General features: G+C 34.7%; 2 protein-coding genes and 1 pseudogene across 8 annotated transcripts; 2 read left to right on the top strand and 1 right to left on the bottom strand.

The window, feature by feature from the left end:
- On the bottom strand, positions 1-2,129 carry LOC105110823 (superoxide dismutase [Cu-Zn], chloroplastic-like; annotated as a pseudogene).
- Positions 2,130-3,900: 1,771 nt separating this feature from the next.
- On the top strand, positions 3,901-10,922 carry LOC105138654 (sec23/sec24 transport family protein). The gene is made up of 14 exons (XM_011044809.1): positions 3,901-4,377; positions 4,458-4,523; positions 5,229-5,282; positions 5,394-5,566; positions 5,842-6,028; positions 6,121-6,266; positions 6,341-6,495; positions 6,768-6,849; positions 6,933-7,048; positions 8,064-8,162; positions 8,340-8,463; positions 8,921-9,198; positions 9,814-10,028; positions 10,130-10,922. Exons 1-14 carry the CDS (start codon positions 4,050-4,052, stop codon positions 10,339-10,341), a joined length of 2,235 nt encoding a protein of 744 aa, XP_011043111.1. The 5' UTR covers positions 3,901-4,049; the 3' UTR covers positions 10,342-10,922.
- Positions 10,923-14,624: 3,702 nt separating this feature from the next.
- LOC105138617 (heterogeneous nuclear ribonucleoprotein Q-like) lies at positions 14,625-19,674 on the top strand. 7 transcript variants are annotated; one of them, XM_011044799.1, is made up of 11 exons: positions 14,716-14,820; positions 15,516-15,526; positions 15,700-15,715; positions 16,251-16,670; positions 16,753-16,869; positions 16,977-17,117; positions 17,249-17,419; positions 17,556-17,763; positions 17,856-18,031; positions 18,637-18,725; positions 19,360-19,674. In XM_011044799.1, the coding sequence occupies exons 4-11, from the start codon at positions 16,260-16,262 to the stop codon at positions 19,511-19,513; spliced, it is 1,467 nt and encodes a 488-aa protein (XP_011043101.1). In that variant the 5' UTR covers positions 14,716-14,820; positions 15,516-15,526; positions 15,700-15,715; positions 16,251-16,259; the 3' UTR covers positions 19,514-19,674. The 7 variants fall into 7 exon arrangements, with proteins under 7 accessions (XP_011043079.1, XP_011043062.1, XP_011043087.1 ...); XM_011044777.1 differs by lacking the exon at positions 15,516-15,526 and having other exon boundaries at positions 14,625-14,821; XM_011044760.1 differs by lacking the exon at positions 15,516-15,526 and having other exon boundaries at positions 14,625-14,821; positions 16,226-16,670.
- The last annotated feature ends 72 nt before the right edge of the window (positions 19,675-19,746 follow it).

Here is a 19,746-nt window from a genome sequence, read left to right as displayed (position 1 = left end):
TCAAAATGTAACTTGTAGAATCCGTTGGCTAGCTTTTATGGATCTGCAACGTTTCTTCATCTACTCGTTTTTCAACTTGTTGCTCAAAAAACTTTTTGATTTGCCAGTGTAAATAGATTTTGCTAGCGATAAAGCTTTTAATGCTGCAGAAGATGCCTTTCTTTTCCAAATGTTTTTACGAATTCGCTTCTTTGTTCTAGAAGTACGTTTTTTTGGAACAGCAGCAACTGCAGTACAAAAACAAAGAGGTTACATGTTATGCACGTGTGCAAACACACATGCAGGCACAGGTATGAACGTTGCATGCACAAAGCTGAGAATGCTACACACAAATTTTTAAGGTTTTCGTATATAGAAATAGTTGCCCATGATACTGTAAAATGATAGCAAAGGGCAAATTCACAAGCATTTAAAAGTTAGTTTCATCTACTGTGTCCTGCACGCGTCCCTCCTCACACAACAGACAGATTGTTTGTCATGCTTGCAACGAACATGAAGATGTAAAAACCCGCTTCTAGACAAACACAGGTAATATAATAGGAAGCTAAGTTTGACAGGTAACAATACTGATGTTGCAAAAGTTGTATGCCTCAATGATGCATTTGGTGTCAACCACAGAGATATCAAGATGGAAAGTGAAACTGGGATAAGAACTTACGCCTTCCAAGGTCATCCTCGAGCTCATCAATCTCAAAACCGCTTCCAATAAGAGTGTCAAAACAAATCGATGGTATCTGTGTTTTTTTTTTTTTTTTGTTAGAACTCCAAAACTGAGTTGAAGTATAAGATAAAGGAGAGAGGTCTGAAATAAGAACATAAACCATGCTTCCAATCAAGGAAAGGAAAGGGGCATCCTTTTAACAGGACAAAAGAAAAAAACATTATGCTTAAATATTCAAACATTACCTGATCATCCACTATTTCTGCCTCTACCACTCCTGCGTTGCCAAAAATTATGCAAGGATAAGTTAACTAGTTCACAGGAGCCCATAAAAACCAAATGAAAATACAGAAAGGCAACACAAATCAGTGCTAGCAACAATGTTTCCTAGATCATCCGCATGACAGATTTTATCCTTGGGGGCACCATGTGTTAGATAGTTAGGATTAGTATGTAATCCTGTTATCTGAATTTCAAAAAGGCAATCAAGCATCATGATTGTTATGCATTAATCGAAACAATTTAAGAACCACAACAGAAACACTTAGCTGCAAATGCAGTGCTTTCAAGTCCTACCTGTTGAAGTGCATCCATTTGTTGTATCACCGTAGAAATCCTAGTAAAAAGTCGCCATTTTTCAAAAAACAATATCAGAATATGGAAAGCAACCTGTATTCAAGTCCAAGCATGATGGAAGTTAAAGGCCAAGAACACTCACCCCTGTAATAAGACCAGTAGCATGAACATTCACAGCTGTAGAACCTATTTAGAGCAAAATGCAAACTTCAATAATAGTAAAATTTGCCATGGTTATCTAACTTGGGAAGTTAAAAATTCAAACTTCTCAGAAATGATGCAACAAAAACACAATAAATTAGTTCACTGAAGTCTCAGAAGTGCATTCATCACCTAAATTCAAGCTTGAAACTAAATAATTTCAACAGGAAATTGAAAACAACAACATTTTCAGTTAATTTTCGAAGATTAAACATCAAAGAGCAAAAAATAACAAATATATTAAACATACATGAACTCAGCAAGGCCAAAATCATAATGCAGTTAAGACGGAACCCATCAAAAAACAAATTCAATAGAGAGAACCCATTAACCAGAAACAAAAACCAAGCACGCGCATTTACTCTTTTTCTCTAATTTAAAAGGGAGAGAGAGGCAGACCACTGGAGGTGCCATTAAGGACAGCACCAGCAGCTTTCTTCTTGGTAGCAGTCTTGGCAGAGAGAGAGAAAGAAAAGGATTGAAGTGGGAGACTAACGGAGACGCCATGGAATGAGGAATGATTAGAGGGAAGTGGAGAGAGGAGAGAGTGAACCGTTGGTTGAGATGCTGTGAGTGTTGCGGGGGCTGCCATGGCTACTGCTGTTGCATTTCTTACGATTTGGGATAGGATAATAATAAAGAGAAATTCTGTAGATAATGTTTAGTGAGCTGGGCTTTCCCGGTGGAGTCTACTCTGGAAATAAAAGGCCAGTCTTTGCCATTATAGCCCGGTAAAGCTTTGGACTTTTTTATATAAGAAAACAAAAGCCCAATACGAGGTAGGATTTGATAGAAAAACGTAATAATGATAATAATTTTGTGTTAGTTATTTGCAAATAATTTACTTGGTTTTATTTATTTTTCATTTCAATAATAGAGGATATTTTAAATTAAATTGATAAGACTAATTTTTACTTGATTTGGATATATTTAATAATTAATGTCGATTTCAGTATTTTAATTTATCTTTAAATATAGGAGTGGATTTTTTTTGTTGACTGTATAAAAGCTTTCTTTGAATAACATGTAATTAGCTAACTCTAATATAGTAATAAAACATGACAAATCCTCGCAAAAAATAATCACACGAGGCTTATAATTTAAACCACTAAACTATTACTTGTCAGTTTTCATAACCCACTTTTCAGATTAAAACCTTAAAATCTCAAAATATATATAGATTGGAAGAAAAAAAAGTTCATTTAGGAGTCAACTATTACTTGCACTATGTTACAGGTAAAATTAATTAATTTAGATATAAAAAATTATTTAGGTGTTATAAATATGTTTTATAATAAAATAAAAATTTTAAATCATGTGAGGTTAACCCGACTAATTTGATAAGTTTAAGTATATTTTAGATAATAATTAAAAATTTAATTTAATTTAAAAAACAAAAACAATTTTCTTTTTATGTTAAGATAAGGAATATATTTGACCAATTAAGATTAATTTGAATTAATTTATTAATTTTACAATTCAAATCATGAATCAATCAAAATTCGTGAAGAGTAAATAAAAATAAAAAATTTAATTTAATTTTTATTGAACTTCATATTAAAGTATATTTAAAAAAAAAAATTGAATTAATTCGGGTCAATCTACCAAAATATCTTGATTTATGTATCACTACTTAATTTATATTATTAAAATAACTTCATAATAAAAAAATAAAATAAATAATGAAGTTTAATTTTCAATCAATTACTTATTATTATGATATAATGAAATTGAAAAAAAAATCCAACTATACAAGAGAAGAGAGATGAACCGAATTAACCTACATTAATCTATTAAATTTTAATTATACTGAGATAATTTTACAGAAAATAATTAAAAAAATATAAAATTTAATTTCAATTCAACCAAAAATTAAAGGAGAAGGTTGAAAAAAATAAACTAAAAAAATTAAAAAATAAAGTTAATTTTTTAAATTTACAACTTGAATTATAATATCATAATAAATAAACCTAAAAAAGAATATTTTCACATAAAAACTTAAAATAACGTAAAAAAAAAAAAGGAAATGGAAAAAAAAAGTGTGAACAAGGAGAGAAATAATCCTCAATCAGTTTCTGTTAATTAATCATTTAAATCTTGTAACAATTTTTGAAATTAATACATCATTGAAAAACCCTATGCTTTCAACATTAAGTTAATGGATTGGAATTTGGAACATGAATAAATTTAAAGAAGAACACGCTTGTTGGAGCACAGTTATCAAACAGTGGCAGATCAATTCGTTAAATTTAATTTAATGTTGATCTGTTCAGAAAATCGAATGATTTTTTATTTATTTATCTAAAACGAGGATGTTTTAGATAAAACAGTAAAAAAACACGACATACATGGGTTAATAACCCACTGATCCAGAGTTAACCGTGTCCCATGCATAGCCATGACTCCCGAGTAATTAAATTGACATTTCCTAAAAAAGGCCTGCAAGACCACCTCTGCCACGTAAAGATGAATTCCACGTGGCCCAACCCCACCGGTGGATTCCACGTAAATTCCCTCCTCTCTCCCCACTGACTCTAGCTTACACAGACCCCCCGTTTGTTTCTCGAGAAAATAAAATAGTAATAATAATAATAATATCTACACCTCCACGATGGCGGTTCGAGCCACCGTGTCTCGATTCCCGAAGAACGAAGACGAGCAGGAATCATCAGGGCTACCATGGGGAGTAACAGTAACGCCGTTTGCGTCCAAAGACGAGAACGGACTGTCTCCTGTGTACGGATCGGACGGCGATCTGTTACCTCGCTGCGAGAACTGCTACGCTTACTTCAACACCTACTGTGAGCTTGATCAGTGGGCATGGAATTGTAGTCTATGTGGCACTCTCAACGGACTCACCTCTCAAGCAATCGCGCGTTACTCGCATCCCCGGTCTTGTGCTGAGACGATGTCTTCTTTTATCGATCTCGAGTTGTCCAGTGAGTAATTTGAAGGATTTTGTGTTTAGCTCAGGGTTTTTAATTTGTTTTAGTGAGTGACTGGTGTTTGGTTTGTGCAGTGGAGGGATCAGAGGAAGAAATGATGCAAGCGTGTCCGGTCTATGTTGCGGCGGTTGACTTGTCGTGTGAGATTTTATTAATTTATCGTTAATTTTGTTTTGTGTTAATATAATTTGAATTAACCAGAATGCATTAGTGGTAAACTCGTAATTAATTAAGTCTTCATAAAGTTTATGATGACTAGAAGCTGAATCTGAATGACCATTAGAAGAGTATACGTGCATTTGCCTGCACTCATTCTAGTTAGAAACTTCTCTAACTACTTTCTGCTCCCATTGTGATGGCGAGGCAAGTCTTTGCCTTTCTGCAATATGGGTTCCTGTTTTATAATCATGAAAGGTGGAAATAGGATCAAACTCTTAAATCATTTACTATGCATCATGGTAAACATTTTAAGTTAGAGTGTGGCGCATAGACCTTTGAATTTAAGAGATGGAAATGACAAAGTGGCAATGAAGTCTCTGATTTGTTCTCATTTAGCTGCAATGGAGTGGCAATGTCTCTATGGTGGTGCCTTTGTAACTACGTCCATATCTGCTTTACTTGTCAATTTGGTTTTTGTTTTTTTTTTAATTTTGATTCGAGGAGAGTAGATTGGTGTGCATATCCAGAAGGAATATTTTTTTATTACTTTTTTTTTTAAATATAAGCAGTTTTTAACTTTTTTTTAATTATTATTTGGTGTCACTTTGCAGGCTAAGATCTTTCTAATATATGTTTGATTTTGCTAAGAGGTAACAACTTTTGTATTCTGCTGAATTTGTCTGCAGCTTCAGAAGAATTTTTGGAGCTCACTAAAAGTGCATTGCAAGCAGCCTTGGAAGGTTTACCTATTTCTTTTATTATACGATATTTTCAGATCTAAATGATAGATTAGTTCTTAACCACATGGGTTACGTCCTTTGAGGGTGATTTATGTTTCTGTTTTGCTGCAGCTCTTGCTCCGGGTTCTTTATTTGGACTTGCGACCTTTAGCCACAAAATGGGGTTGTATGATGTTCAAGGGCCTATTCCAGTTGTAAAGAATGTTTTTATCTCTCCTGATACAGAAGGAACCCTGCCAATCGAGCTCGAAGATGTCATGCCTTTGTTACAATTCCTGGCTCCTGTATGTTAGGCACACTTTTTTATGTTTTTGGGATTTTTTATTTCATTTATTTATTTGTTGCTCTTGATAAAGCTAAACGGGAAAGAAGGATTAACTCATGCAATCAAACCGATGCTTCATAGAATGCTTAGTTGAGCTAGTTTTGGATTTTTCACTTTTTATTGTCATTGAGTGGTTATAGTGTTCTCTAGGGTGGTTTGTGGTTTGGTAGTTTAATTGACAAGTTTTGTCTAACTTAATGCTGTTACCATCCTAAGTTCAGTTTTGTGCTACAGGTGGAAACTTGTAAAGACCGTATTACAGCTGCACTTGACACACTCAGGCCAACAACCTCGTGGGAGAGAACCACAGGTGCAGGGCAAGGACTAGAAGGTGTTCTAATGGGCGGGCGAGGTTTTGGTGTGGCAATGGAAGCCCTGGTTAAGTACATCGGATCAGAATATGGAAATACATTTGCTTTAGGTACATGATACATAGAGTCCACATTATGATAGGCATCCTTTGTCTCATGTAACATGTGCTAAGTGCTTTTTACCTTTTGACACTTGTTGCAGCAAGAGTTTTTGCCTTTATGTCTGGTCCTCCTGATTATGGAGCTGGGCAATTAGATACAAGAAGGTATGGTGAACAATATGCTAGTAAAGGAGAGGATGCAGACAGGGCTTTGCTTCCAGAGCAGACTCCATTTTATAAAGATCTGGTAATCTCGTTGCCTTTGTTCACATCCTGCATTGCAAGTTTTGGGAAATGTGAGCATTGACCTATATTTTACAGGCTGTTGTTGCTGTTCAAGCAGGTGTTTGTGTAGACATATTTGCTGTCACAAATGAGTACACGGATCTGGCATCCCTCAAGTTTCTTAGTATTGAAAGTGGAGGCTCATTGTTTCTCTATTCAAACACTGATGACTCAACACTTCCTCAGGATATGTGAGTACAATAGACAATAGTAATTAGAACCAAGATATTCCTAGCTCTTTTTTTGTTGTGGGATCAATGAAACTAGTACTATAATTTTAATTGCAAAATGAGTGCAGTGAATGTCTGGTGTTTGTCATCTCTAAGATGTATGGTTGTGCATGTTTAACTAGTAAGGCAAATAAATTATTTATGTGCTATAGATACCTGTCTGTTGTTTTATTATAATCCATCTGTAGTGGTTCTATGATCCACGTGTGATTTTATGTGCTATCTTTTTTAAGGTATCGGATGCTTAGTCGACCGTATGCTTTCGGTTGCATATTGCGATTGAGGACATCTTCTGAATTCAAACCTGGTCATTCTGTAAGTGACAGCCATGTTCTTATGAGTTCGTTGAGCAGGGTCTACCATGTTTTTTACTTGCAAGCTCAAAATATGTCCTGCAGTATGGTCATTTCTTCCCAGATCCACAGTACGAGAATGTTCAACACATTATTTGCTGTGATTCTTTTGCAACATATGCTTATGACTTTGATTTTACGAGCACAACTGGGTTTTCCAGGTATCCATGTATTTCTGAGAGCTAATATAAACTGTGATCTTTTGTTGGCTAAATACCATTGGAACTTGACAACAGTATCAATTTGTATAAAAAATTGAGGAAAGTTAATTTAGAGCGTATGAAATAATTTTCTCACAGTCCTTTATGTGATTACTAGTGCATTGAGTATATTAACTTCAAGCAAATTTTACTGTAATCTGAATGGTTTCTGCCCTAACTGAATCTCAGACATGAGTTAAACAACAAATCCTTAAAAAAAAAGAAGCTAAAATGACTATTGTCAGAACACATTTTGGAGTTGAATTATAAATCAACAGTGATGTGGTGATAATAGATTTCCATTTAGCCATTTATACTCAAAACTTATGAGTGCATTTTGTTATATCTGTTGCAATATTATTTAATCTTATGCTGATAAAATCACAAATTAATTGTCGAATGACAGCTGCTCCTTCTAATGCATTATTTGTATTGGCCTTTTTGCCATTTCCGTGGTCAACCACAAGTCTATCAAGGAACAGTACAGTCGCTTGTTAGTTAGTTAAGAGTAGAGAATTGCCCACTGTAGTTCATTGGTTTATTCAGTGTCTTAGATCTTGCAATTTCACTTGATGTTTTCTCTCACAAAACTGCATTTTCTCATGTGCTAACAAAGATTTGGATTTGTGAACAGGGATGGAGGATCAGTATGTTCCTTCTCTACTGTAACTTGAAATGGAAAGTGCCACTAGTTTTAATTAATGAGCACGGACAAGTATAAATCTTATTGATGACATTATTGCTCTGAAGATGGCACAGTTTCAATAGATCCATCATTTGCCTTCTCAACTATTAGTCTGACTGACAATTCCTTGTTTGGCTTGACTTGGTTTTTAGGCTTCATGTTTTTTATATAATCTACCTCGCTCCTGCCCTCTCTTTATAACTCATCAAATGTATCTAGTTTGTTTGAGCTTCTTTTCAGTAATTAAATTATAATTGCACTTTAAATTCAATAGCTTCATTATTTTTGCAGATATGCATCTGAACAACCTGTACTACAGATTGCATTTCAGTACACAGTTGTGGTGCCTCCTGAGGAGCTCTCAGCTTCAAGCTTGGTTTCTGCTAGTAGGTATGGCAAAGCTGGTGTGGTTACTGAATATCTTGTTTTGGTATGAATGCCGATGAATGAAATAAAAATTAGGCTTACTGGACCAGTATTTCATAATATATTGTTGATGCACCATAAGGTTCTTGCTAGCATTCCATCTCTCTCTGGGTTAATGTAATTTGTTGTATGTTTATGCAGAGGCAAGCATTTACTTAAACGCCGATTAAGAATCAGAACTTTGCAATTTGGTACCGCTAGAAATATGAATGAACTTTATGACAGTGTTGATCCTGAAGCTGTTCTATCAATACTTGTTCACAAGGTATCCCCCCATTTCTCTTATAGTAACAATCTGTTAAAAGAAAAGAAAAGAAAAAACAATAGTATTTGATTCCGTTGGTGAACCTTGGGGTAGGGCAGTACCATGGTCATAATCATAGCAGGCAATCAAATAAAGTAGATAGTGATCAACGTGTACCAAAATAATCAAACAATAAACAGGGAGTTTGCAAGAGAGAAATGCTAATTACTTCCCTGATTCACCTTATTCTAAGGTCTGTTTGTAGCTTTTCTGTATAAGGCTTGCTTGCTGAAAGAATTCTTTGCCATTTCTTTACGCAACATGGGCAATCCTCCTCCCTTATTCTCTCCTCTCCCATTCCTGGCATGAGCATGATTTGTCCTGTTGTCTTTCTATTAATTTAAGGGTATTTGCTCCTTAGGCTAATTGATTGTATATCCATTCAGCATCTGTTCATTATGCATTTTGTTGACTCTAGGTTATATTAGCCTCATTGGAGCAAGGAGTCCAGGAGGGCAGGATGTTGCTTCATGATTGGCTTGTAATCCTCACTGCCCAGTATAATGATGCCTCTGAAATTGTTCAGTTTGAGAATGGTGGTTCAATAGCTTCCCAGATAGATGTTGCATTCTCACAATGCCCGCAACTGCAGCCCTTGCCTCGCCTAGTTTTTGCTTTACTTCGAAATCCTCTTCTTCGCTTCCATGAAGAAGGTGTCCATCCTGATTACCGGATATACCTCCAATGCCTTTGCAGGTACACCATGTTTACATTTGAGTTGCAATATATAACTTGGCTGTAGATCATGTTAGAGCATTTTAAAAGACCTTTTTTTTTTCTTTTTCTTTTTTGAGGAGGGGGGGTCTATTCAGCTGTTGAATTATTATTTTTTACTATTGATGAGTTTAGAAGCACATGGATACAGTGTGTTCACTGGATAAACATAATGTCATAAGACTCGTCAGTGGTCTGCTTCATCAAGCCCCCTCCCCACTCCCCCCTTCCACTGTCTTGGGGTTGGGAAGAATGTTGCATATTTGTCTTTAACTTAATTTGTAATTTCTACTTTATTATCCTTGGTGTTTATAATAGTTGTTTTCATTTTCATGCATAAGGTGAAACTTTGGGCTTCTATAATTTTTATCACAATTTACTTTTATTGTGGATATCACCACATAACTTTTTTCTTTGTTGACCATTCGATGGCTTTGAGGGAGTGGGTGAGCTTAGGGACTCCTCTTAAGAGAAGAGGTTTGCCGTCCATTAGGCTATACCCTGGAAACTTTAAACGTGATACTTGAAAATTAACCCCACTTTTCTTTTGTATGAAAAATTAGAAGTCTCACTTCTCTGAATTTTTTCTCACTGCAGTGCATTGGAACCAGGTTCCCTTCATCGAGTTATATATCCAGTATTGATGTCATATTCTACACCAGATAAACAAGCTTTTCCACGCCACTCTTTGAGTCATGCTGCGCTGATTACCAGCGGGAGTCCAATATTTTTCCTTGATGCATTTACAACTCTAATTGTGTTCTATTCTTCTACTGCAGACCCCACCCTTCCTTTTCCTCCACCTCAAGATTGTAAGTTGTTTTTACGTTGGAATCTGCTTTTATGCAGAAGAAATTATTTCTTCCAAGAATATCCTCGATCCTCGTTCTGAGACAAAAGGTCCTCTTATCAGGTTTATTGAGGAGTACAATTAACAAACTGAAGCAGGAAAGGAGTATCACTCCAAAATTATTTTTTATCCGGGGAGGGCAGGATGACGCCTCTGCCTTTGAGAACTACCTCATTGAAGAGCAGGATGTTGATGGTAGTGGCTTCACTAGTGTCATGGGTTTTGTGTCTTTCCTTGAAGACGTTACCCAAAGAGTGATGGAATACATGAAATAGAAGACCAGACAGGAACCTGCGCATAATTCACCAAGCACAGGAAAAGGCACGTCAACACATTCATTGATGAAATGTGCATGTTCATACAATCTGCTTGCAGTTTCAGAACTCTGTTTTGCCAATCAAGATTTGAAAGTTCTGTATCGCCATGGAATCAAAGCATCAGATTGTTATCAATTTGCCTGCATTAACCAGTTGGAAGTTCCATTGTCAAACTTTGGAACACACTCATCATCTCTGTAATTCAAAGTTGCAATCATGGGAGATCTGCCCTCCATCTTGATTAGAATACGGATAGAGGTTAATCAAATTGTACTGCGAGTTGCTTTCTTTGAGGTTTTATTTTTATTTTTGTTAGTATTATTTTTTCCCCTGTTGTATGGGGAACAAATAATTCAATTACATTGAGAGGCAATAGATGCATCATAATACTTCTTTGGGAGTAATACTCTCCAGTCTTTGATTCAGTGGCTCAAGATCAGCTGGAGAGGAAAGCACTGTTCTGTTCTGAGTTGATTTAGTAGTTGCTTCATTTGAAATCTCCAAGCAGAGATTGGTTTATGTTTTCGTCTCGTCGATTATATCTCCATAACTTTTATATATAGACCAAGAGCCCTTCTACGAACTATTTCGTTGAGATCGTGGACAGCACAAGATGTGCGTTTTTTTTTAGAAGAAATCCTTTTGAGAACAATGTTACAGCATCTTGATCAGTGGGCATTGTAAGAGTGAAATATCAGGAGTCAGTGTCTCTTACAGCGGCCATTGCTCAATATGTTATGACTATGGAAGTCATTGAGGATGCGATGGAAGATGAGCAGATTTGATCTTGAGATGTAAACTTAAATTTTGAATTCTTTTACACATGCTATATATTTATATATATGCGATCGCGCGCGTGTGCTGTAAAGTTGCAGTGATGATAGCAAAGACTTCTTTTACAGTTAAAGAGTTCTGAAGCTTCATACCGCCCAGTCATCTCGTCTACAGAGGTCTGTCTCTCTCGTAGCAATCTGCTCCATCTTGAGTGTCTCGTTTTTAAAGAGGAAAGAGATGTCCTCCCCATGGGCATGAGTTCATGGCGAAGCAAAACCCTAAAATGCCCAGAAAGGCTCCCTCAAGTTCCCCAGCGTCTCGGATCAAACATGCTTTTGCTTTGCAAATCAGTACCGGAACTGTATGTTACTTCACGGAGGCCCCGGAATCTGAAACTGGGCAATTTACTGAAGAACAAACTGCACATATTTGCCTCTCATCAAAAGCAATTAACATAATCGCTTTATTGTGCATGTTTGATCCTAAGTTGCCCTCTGTCTATTATGTGTTGATCTTTTAACACTGACAGAGTGAATTTTCTTTTGGAAAGTTGATTGATCCGTTTGTTTGTTTGCAGAAAAGTTATTTCCTTTTAAAAAGTGAATTATAAGGAAAGTGAATTCCGAGAAAGTGAATTCCAGGAAAGTGAAGTATTTTTCGATGTTTGGCAGTGTTATGAAAAATAAACTGGAAAACACTTTCCAGTGTTTGGTTATGTTATGGAAAATGAACTGGAAAATAATTTATTAATATTTTATTTTTCTCAAGTTTATTAAAATAAAAAGGAATAAATCTTACAAATTAAAAAGTTGAATAATAATAAAATTAAAAAAAAATAATTTCATAAATTATCTCAAATAAAATAAATAATAATCAAAACAATAAAGATCAAATCTTAAAAAAAAAAATGAAGATATTAAAATAATAATAATTAACATTTCATAAAGTATTTCAAATAAAATAAATAACAATCAAAAGAATGAGGACCAAATTTGATAAAAAAAAATTCAATAAAAAAATAATGGGAGAAAAACAAATAACAATTATAAAAATAAGGACCAAAGTAAATATAAAAATTAAATTTTAAGAAATGAAATTGAAAAATAAATATTTAAAACAAAATATATATAGCAATCAAAAGTTTGAAGATCAAATTTGATATAATCAGCAAATAATGACATTTCTAAACTTTTCACAACTTCTGAAAAGTGTTTTCCTCCCAAATTTTTCAGGAAAACACTTTCTTGAAAATCAAGCCAAATTTTCCTTTGACTGGAAAGTGTTTTCCGTTTACCAACTTTCATAACAGTAAACAAACACAAAAAAGTTTGGAAAGTGTTTTCCAAGAAATCACTTTCCGGAAAACAAACACAGCTAAAAGGAAAATACTTTCCTGAAAATCAAACTAAATTTTTTTTTACTAAAAAATATTTTCGTTGACCAGAAAGTATTTTTTGTTGACCGGAAAGTGTTTTCCGTTGACTGGAAAATGTTTTTTGTTGACCGGAAAGTGTTTTCCGTTAATCAACTTTTCTAATAACAAACAAACACATGAAAGTTTGGAAAGTAATTTCCTGGAAACTGTTTTTCAGGAAATAAACATGACCTTAAAATGTATTCTTCCATGCTTCAAATCATCAATCTAGATATAAAAAAAAATTAATAAAAAATAAAATAAAAAAGCTCCTTGATATGAGTCCCAGCACGCGGATACACAACATTTAAACTTCAGAGTCACGTTTCAGGTGACCTTAGAAGTGTTCCATCCAGGCAGTGGACGATGTTTTCCAACCTCGTGACAAAACAGCACCATTTGCTCCTGCGTTGTGAGATGAGCATGTGATACTATATAATATGCACGTGCTACGCAGGTGGCCCATCCTTTCTCCTTTTTTTTTTTAAGATAAAAAAATATCAAGGTAATGCAAGTGTTTATTAAAAAAAAAAAAACTTAAATGATTCACTTCATTAAAATAAATAAATAAAATACATAATAGTAAATAATAAATGATAAATGATAACAAAAAATGTTAAAAAAACTCTACTCATATTTATTTAAGTTAACGTATAAATTTTATGATTTGATTCTAATACTATAATAATTCTATTTAAAGTAACTTTAATAAATTTTTTAAGCTTAATCATAAAACAAACCAATATTAAAAAGTAAGATAACTCGAATTATTTTTAGAATCAATAAAAAATCCTATAAAAATTAAATAAAAAAATAACAGAGCTCGGTTTCTAGTTTAATAAATATCAAAAGATAAAACTAAAAAATTATGAACTAAAAAAAAAAAAAAAATAAGCAAACACGGATGAATATCTTAAACCTGGATTAATCTTCTAAATTCATAACATGTGAAATCCTAGATTTTAGCTCAACCAATAAACTCAATTTTAACCAATTTAATATTGAATAATAAAATTAAAAGAAAAAATTAATTTTTTTTTGTCAGAGTAGAGAAATAATAATTAAAAAAATATAATCAAATTTGATAGGAAAAAAATCGGATAAATATGAAATCATAAAAAAATATTTTTTAAAATCATCTAAAATAAAACAAATAGTAATGAAAAAAAAAGGAATAATCAAAATTGACAAATAAAAAAAATCAAAGAAGCTCAAAATTGAACAAATAATTTTAAATAAGATAAATAATAATTAAAATAACAAAAATAAATTATATGACAAATAAAAAAAATCAAAGAAGCTCAAAATTGAACAAATAATTTTAAATAAGATAAATAATAATTAAAATAACAAAAATCAATTATAAAAATAAAAATAAATTTGAGAGTTGCTTTGAGAATGTAAAGTACCATACATTGAAATTGAAAATGAAAAAAAAATAAAAATTATTTTTTATTTAGAATAAAAATTCCATAACTAGATGGACATGCACATGCATTAAAATTGAGTGGTAGTTAAAGACAATTTGATCAATATACTAAAAGTCATCATCGTATCATTTTTATATTTTTAATATTATTTATATTTATTAAATTATTAAAACTTCACTGAATTAACTTGATAAAAATAAAAAAAACCTAATATATACCATATAATTTATTTATTTTTCACGTAAAAAATAATAAAGGACTAATTTGTCTCGAAAGTAACTCACCAATAACCGATTGATCATATTGAAAGAACATTACCAACCCAAATAGCAAGGTCCTTAGGTTTTGTTTTGAGGTGTAAAAATATTATTATGATGTTTTAATTCAGAATAACTTGTATCTTGGTTTATCACCAAAGAAAGAAGGAGCTGTTTTAGATTTTTGTTAATTATCACGATTTTTGTTTCTATAAGAACGACATCATGCTGTGCCAAATTAATAATTTTGGGTTACCCTAAGAGATGTTTAATTGTTAGGTCAAGCTTCCTTATCCGCATTAAAACAATAATAACACAATCTGTTGGTGCAGTTGTTTATATATATATATAAAGATTTTTTTTAAGAAAACAGAATACCACTAATCAATATTTTCAAGCTTCCGCTATGAAGTGCTTAGGGTTTGCTTACCCTTTGAAACAGGTTTTTTATTTTTGAAAAAGTCTTTCTGTCAAATCAATTCAAGCACTTTCTCTCTCCCAGCTTGAAGTTGTAGAGCAGCAATTATCGCAGGCAGAAAGTTTCTCCTCTCCTCTCCTCTCCAGTACGTTCTCAACGTTTATTACATTTCTCTTCTTCTTGTCTTCTGGGTTTTCTCTCCCCTCTTTTTCGTCCGTTGATTTCTTTTTTTAGTGTCTGCGAAAGTGTTTTTTTCTTAACAAGATCCCATATCTGGCATGTGTTGTTACTTCGAACCGAATCCTTGAAAAAAAATGATGTAATAAATTTTTTAGCTAAAAGCATTATTATTATTATTATAGACTTGTGATTAAAAATCTGAAGAAAGGAAATCCAAAAAGATTAAGAGCCAGGTTTTGACTAAGATTTAGCCAACCTGGAGAACACTGGCATTTTGAGAACTTACCCCATCAAGCCTGGTTAGGGTCTGATCCGTACCGGGGACTTGATTAACTGGATTTCTTTTGGGGCTTCATTTTTCAGCTGTTCCTGGTAGTTTTAGATTTCTAGCTAGGTCATGTATAGAAAAGTTTGATGCTTGCCATGTGTTTGACTGCTTTTGTCCTACAATCTGTGGTTTATGAAATTCTTTAGGTTGGGACTCGATAAATGTCAAACCTGCAAGTTCTAGATTCACAGTTTATATGCAGGGAAACTAGAATGGTAGAACAAGGTAATATTTGCTTAAGAATCTTGTTTGTTTGCAATGTTTGTTGAGAAATATGAATTTTTGATAGGTATGTTTTAAAGCAATGTGACAGCAAACTAAATGTATAGAATCTCCTCTGCATCAAATGCGTGTATGACTCGTAGGGATCTTTGTAGGGATCTTTCATCTTTCCAAGGTTTAGTACGAATGATTCTTTTGTGTCTGGAAACTCTGCACTTGTTATTGAAAACTTATGTATAAAGTCCATCCTGTTCGGTATGTTTAGTTTGATGTGTCACCTTGAATTGTTGCAGGAAGGTGCACAGACTGGTATGTTAGTCTGGAACTCGTATTTTTTTGTGAGATTCGATCATGTTGTGGTTTGATCACCTTTTGTTTCACCCAGCCCTTCTCACTTTTATCTGAATGACTTGAAAAAGAATCATGGAGACCTCTTATGTGTAACTTTGACGTGTCACCGTGATTTAGCTCAAATCAGTGTGATTCTCTCCTTAAATTATTCAATTATCTACAAACTAAAATTTTTATTTCTGTTATGAGGTTCTTAAATGTGACCTTTGTAATGAAGCCTCTTCATGCTTAAACTTGCACTTCTATTCCAGGACAGTGGTCGCATGACCTTCCTAAGCTACATTGCTGTCATTCAGAAATCTCTTTTACCTTTCTCTGTTACTACTGCTAATTTTATCATAAATCCTTTAGTGGAAGTCTTTCACATTGCAACCACTTTGAACTCCTTTTGGCCTTTCATTTTATTTCCTCCTTTCAATATGTGTATACATCCCATGAATTCTTGTGGCCTCTGTACCCTATTCACAGTTGCCTTGCAAGCTTGTGTACTTAGATATATAAGATGCCAAGTACAAAGGGAAATGGATCAGCAGCTGCTGAGCAAGCAGAGTCTGAAAAGCCAGTTGAGTATGATGAGAAGGTTGATCTTGATGAAGACTATGATCCTGAGGAAATGATGGATGAAGAGGTTGAGTATGAAGAAGTAGAGGAAATAGTGGAAGAAGAAGTGGAAGAAGAGGAAATAATAGAAGAGGAGGAAGAAGTAGAGGTGGAGGAAGAGGATGACAATGATACTAGAAATGCTAATGCAGGTGACGAGACAAAGGTTGAAGATGAGGATGAGAAGAAAAAATACGACGAGCTCCTTGCCCGCCCTCCTCATGGTTCTGAAGTATATATTGGTGGCATTCCAAATGATGCTTCCGAGGAGGACTTGAGGGATTTTTGCGAGACTGTTGGAGAAGTTACAGAGGTAAGCTCGACTTCTACTCATGAAGCATCTGTGTATATGATCTTTGTGAAGATGAAGACTCTGGCAAATTTTATGACCACAGGTTCGAATTATGAGAGAAAAAGATTCAAGTGAGAACAGGGGCTTTGCATTTGTGACCTTTAGAAGTGTTGATTTGGCTTCTATGGCAATTGGTGAGCTGAATAATACTGAATTCAAGGTGAATGTCCTTACTTTAATTTGTTTGTGGTAGTTGTGCTCATGCTTGTTTCGAGATTTTTTAAGCATGCTTCTTCAGTTACATGTGTTGATATTTCTCTCACTCAGGGTAAAAAAATCAAATGCTCAACATCTCAGGCGAAGCACCGGTTGTTCCTTAGCAACATTCCTAGAAGTTGGGGAGAGGATGGTCTGAGGAAGATTGTGGCTGAGGTGGGGCCTGGAGTTACCAACGTGCAGTTGGTGAAGGTTAGTGAAATTAGTGTTCTACTTGACTTTTCAATACTTTCAACAGTGTTTTTATTTCTCATCTTTTTTATAAAGAAAAAATTGGGCAGCACGTGCAATTTACTCATTGGTTATTGAACAATTGGTCACAGGAGAAGAGCTCAAGCAATAACAGGGGCTATGCTTTTATTGAGTACTACAATAATGCTTGTGCTGAGTATTCAAGGCAGAAGATGATGGATCCAAAATTTAAGCTGGGTGATAATGCCCCAGCTGTGAGCTGGGCTGACCCTAAAAATGCTGACTCTTCTGCTTCTTCACAGGTTTGTAAAACATTTGAATTGATTAACCATCTTCATGATCTAGTTTTTTGCATCTGGTTTTCTTTGATTATGCTATGATATGCCTTGTGCTTTGGAATTTAACTTGGTAAATCTCACCTCAGCTTCTCTCTTACAGGTTAAGGCACTATATGTGAAAAATTTACCAAAGACGGTAACCCAAGATCAGTTGAAAAAGCTATTTGAACGACATGGAAAAATCACCAAAGTGGTTTTGCCGCCAGCAAAATCTGGACAGGAGAAAAATAGAATTGGTTTTGTGCATTTTGCTGAGAGGTCTAGTGCCATGAAAGCATTGAAGGATACTGAAAAATATGAACTAGATGGTGATCATTGATTTATCCATCTTATATGTATTTGTTATCTCATTGCAAGTGAACAAGTTATTTATGTTGGTTTGGTTTGTTGTGATTTTTAGGCCAGCTTGTGGAGTGTGCTCTTGCAAAACCTCAGTCAGAGCAGAAGGCTGCTGGAGGCTCAAACTTGCAGAATACAGGTTTGTTACCAGGTTACCCACCTAGTGTTGGTTATGGTATGATGGGGAATGCCTATGGTGCTCTTGGAGCAGGATATGTTACAGCAGGCTTTGCACAGGTCAGAAGATGACTCATTGTACACTTAGTAATCTTATTTTGAACTACCTGGTCTGGACGGCTATCTTCTATATATATTTTGCTCGTTAACCATTTTGGATATGGCCTTAATGTGAAAGAGGATTGCCTGCCATCTTTTCTAGTGAATTTTGAGCTTTGGCTATGGCTTTATGATACATATGCATGAAGATTAACTGATCTCTTTTTCATTCTGGTGAAATCCAGTTTCTGTGCTGTTATAATGGGCTGGTTTTTATTATAAGCCTTACAATTGTAGATCATTATGTTCCATCTATCCAACATTAGGAGAGAAGCTCTGACTGAAGCCGATTATTATTCAGGCACTTGCTATTTTCGCCCCCCATCTCCTCATTTTCCTCCCGCTCTAGTTTGTTGTTATTCTTTTTGAGCTTCAAACTTTTGGTCAATGAGCTATACAAAAGATGTAATAAAATGTATGCTATTGACACCTCATTAGAAGCTGCAGAATGCTGGGATGATGGATTCTAATAGTACAATTCATTTATTTGTTTCTTCTTTATTAAAACTTAAATTCTGCAGTTTCTTGCTTTCGGCCAATATTAAAGTCTTCCCTTTTTTTTTTAGCAGCCATTGATCTACGGTAGTGGACCATCCCCTGCTGGCATGGCAATGATGCCAATGCTTCTACCTGATGGGCAGTTCGGATATGTGCTGTAAGCTGAGCTGGAGATCCTTTACCTTTTTATTTCTTACATTTTTATCTCCGAATGGAGGGTGTGGGATCTTATCAAACTCATCCTTTATTTAGTGTTCAAGGAAGGGAAAACAGAAACAAAAAGTTCAGTTTTCTACCTCACACCCCCTTCCCCATCCAACACCCATTCATTAAACGAGAAAAAAAAAGGGAGAAAAAGATAGAGCTGCAATTAGCATAATCAGGAATGAATCTGTTCAAACAAAAGGGAGAAAAAGAGAGCTGCAATTAGCATAATCAGCAATGAATCTGTTCAAACAATGTGATAGTCATCCCTGCCCTGCGCACTGTATTAACCTCTTGTTGCCTATCTATTTGAATCTGTTCTATCCAATCATTTCACTGTTGAAACCCCCATCCCAGAACCTTTTTGTTACAGACTCCACAGGCTTGAGCACTTTACATTGCACAAATTAATGTTTACAGGTTGCAATCACGAGTTTAACCTGTCCCTTGAGTTTGCCTCCCACTTAAATCTCAGTAACACCTGCAATAGTAAAATATTGGCTTGCAAATAAATTAGTTTTGTAGAACTCAACGTGGCATGGTTGGTTGTGCATTCCTGAGGACTGAGCCTCTCTGTTTCTTTGCAGGCAACAGCCAGGAGTACAGCTGCACCCACCAACTTCATATCAAAGAAATGATAGCAGGAGTGGAAGTGGGCGAGGCAACAAAATGGGTGGCAGTTCAAACAGGGGTAGACATAGCAATGACTCCGGCCATGGCCAGAGATTTCGTCCATACTAAGTGCTTTTGCTGCGTGCTTGCAGTCATAGATGAAGAAAGTGCTTCTCGTCATTGTCCGTTTTTTTTTCTTTGTTTTATTATCGTAGTGTAATGGAGCTGATTTTTGGAAACTTTTACGCTTGTATCTATATTGATTATTTCATTACATTTGTTCTTTGTGATGGTGGAAGTTTCACTGGTCCGTTTTCTCCCATGAAAAATAAATACAAGGCCATGCTTTCTCCAAAGGTATT

The sequence above is a fragment of the Populus euphratica genome, unplaced genomic scaffold (assembly GCF_000495115.2).
Source record: "Populus euphratica unplaced genomic scaffold, PopEup_1.0 scaffold3.1, whole genome shotgun sequence".
Classification (NCBI taxonomy): domain Eukaryota; kingdom Viridiplantae; phylum Streptophyta; class Magnoliopsida; order Malpighiales; family Salicaceae; genus Populus; species Populus euphratica.
The sequence above is the reverse complement of the archived record's forward strand: the minus strand, read 5'-3'. Positions and strand labels throughout refer to the sequence as shown.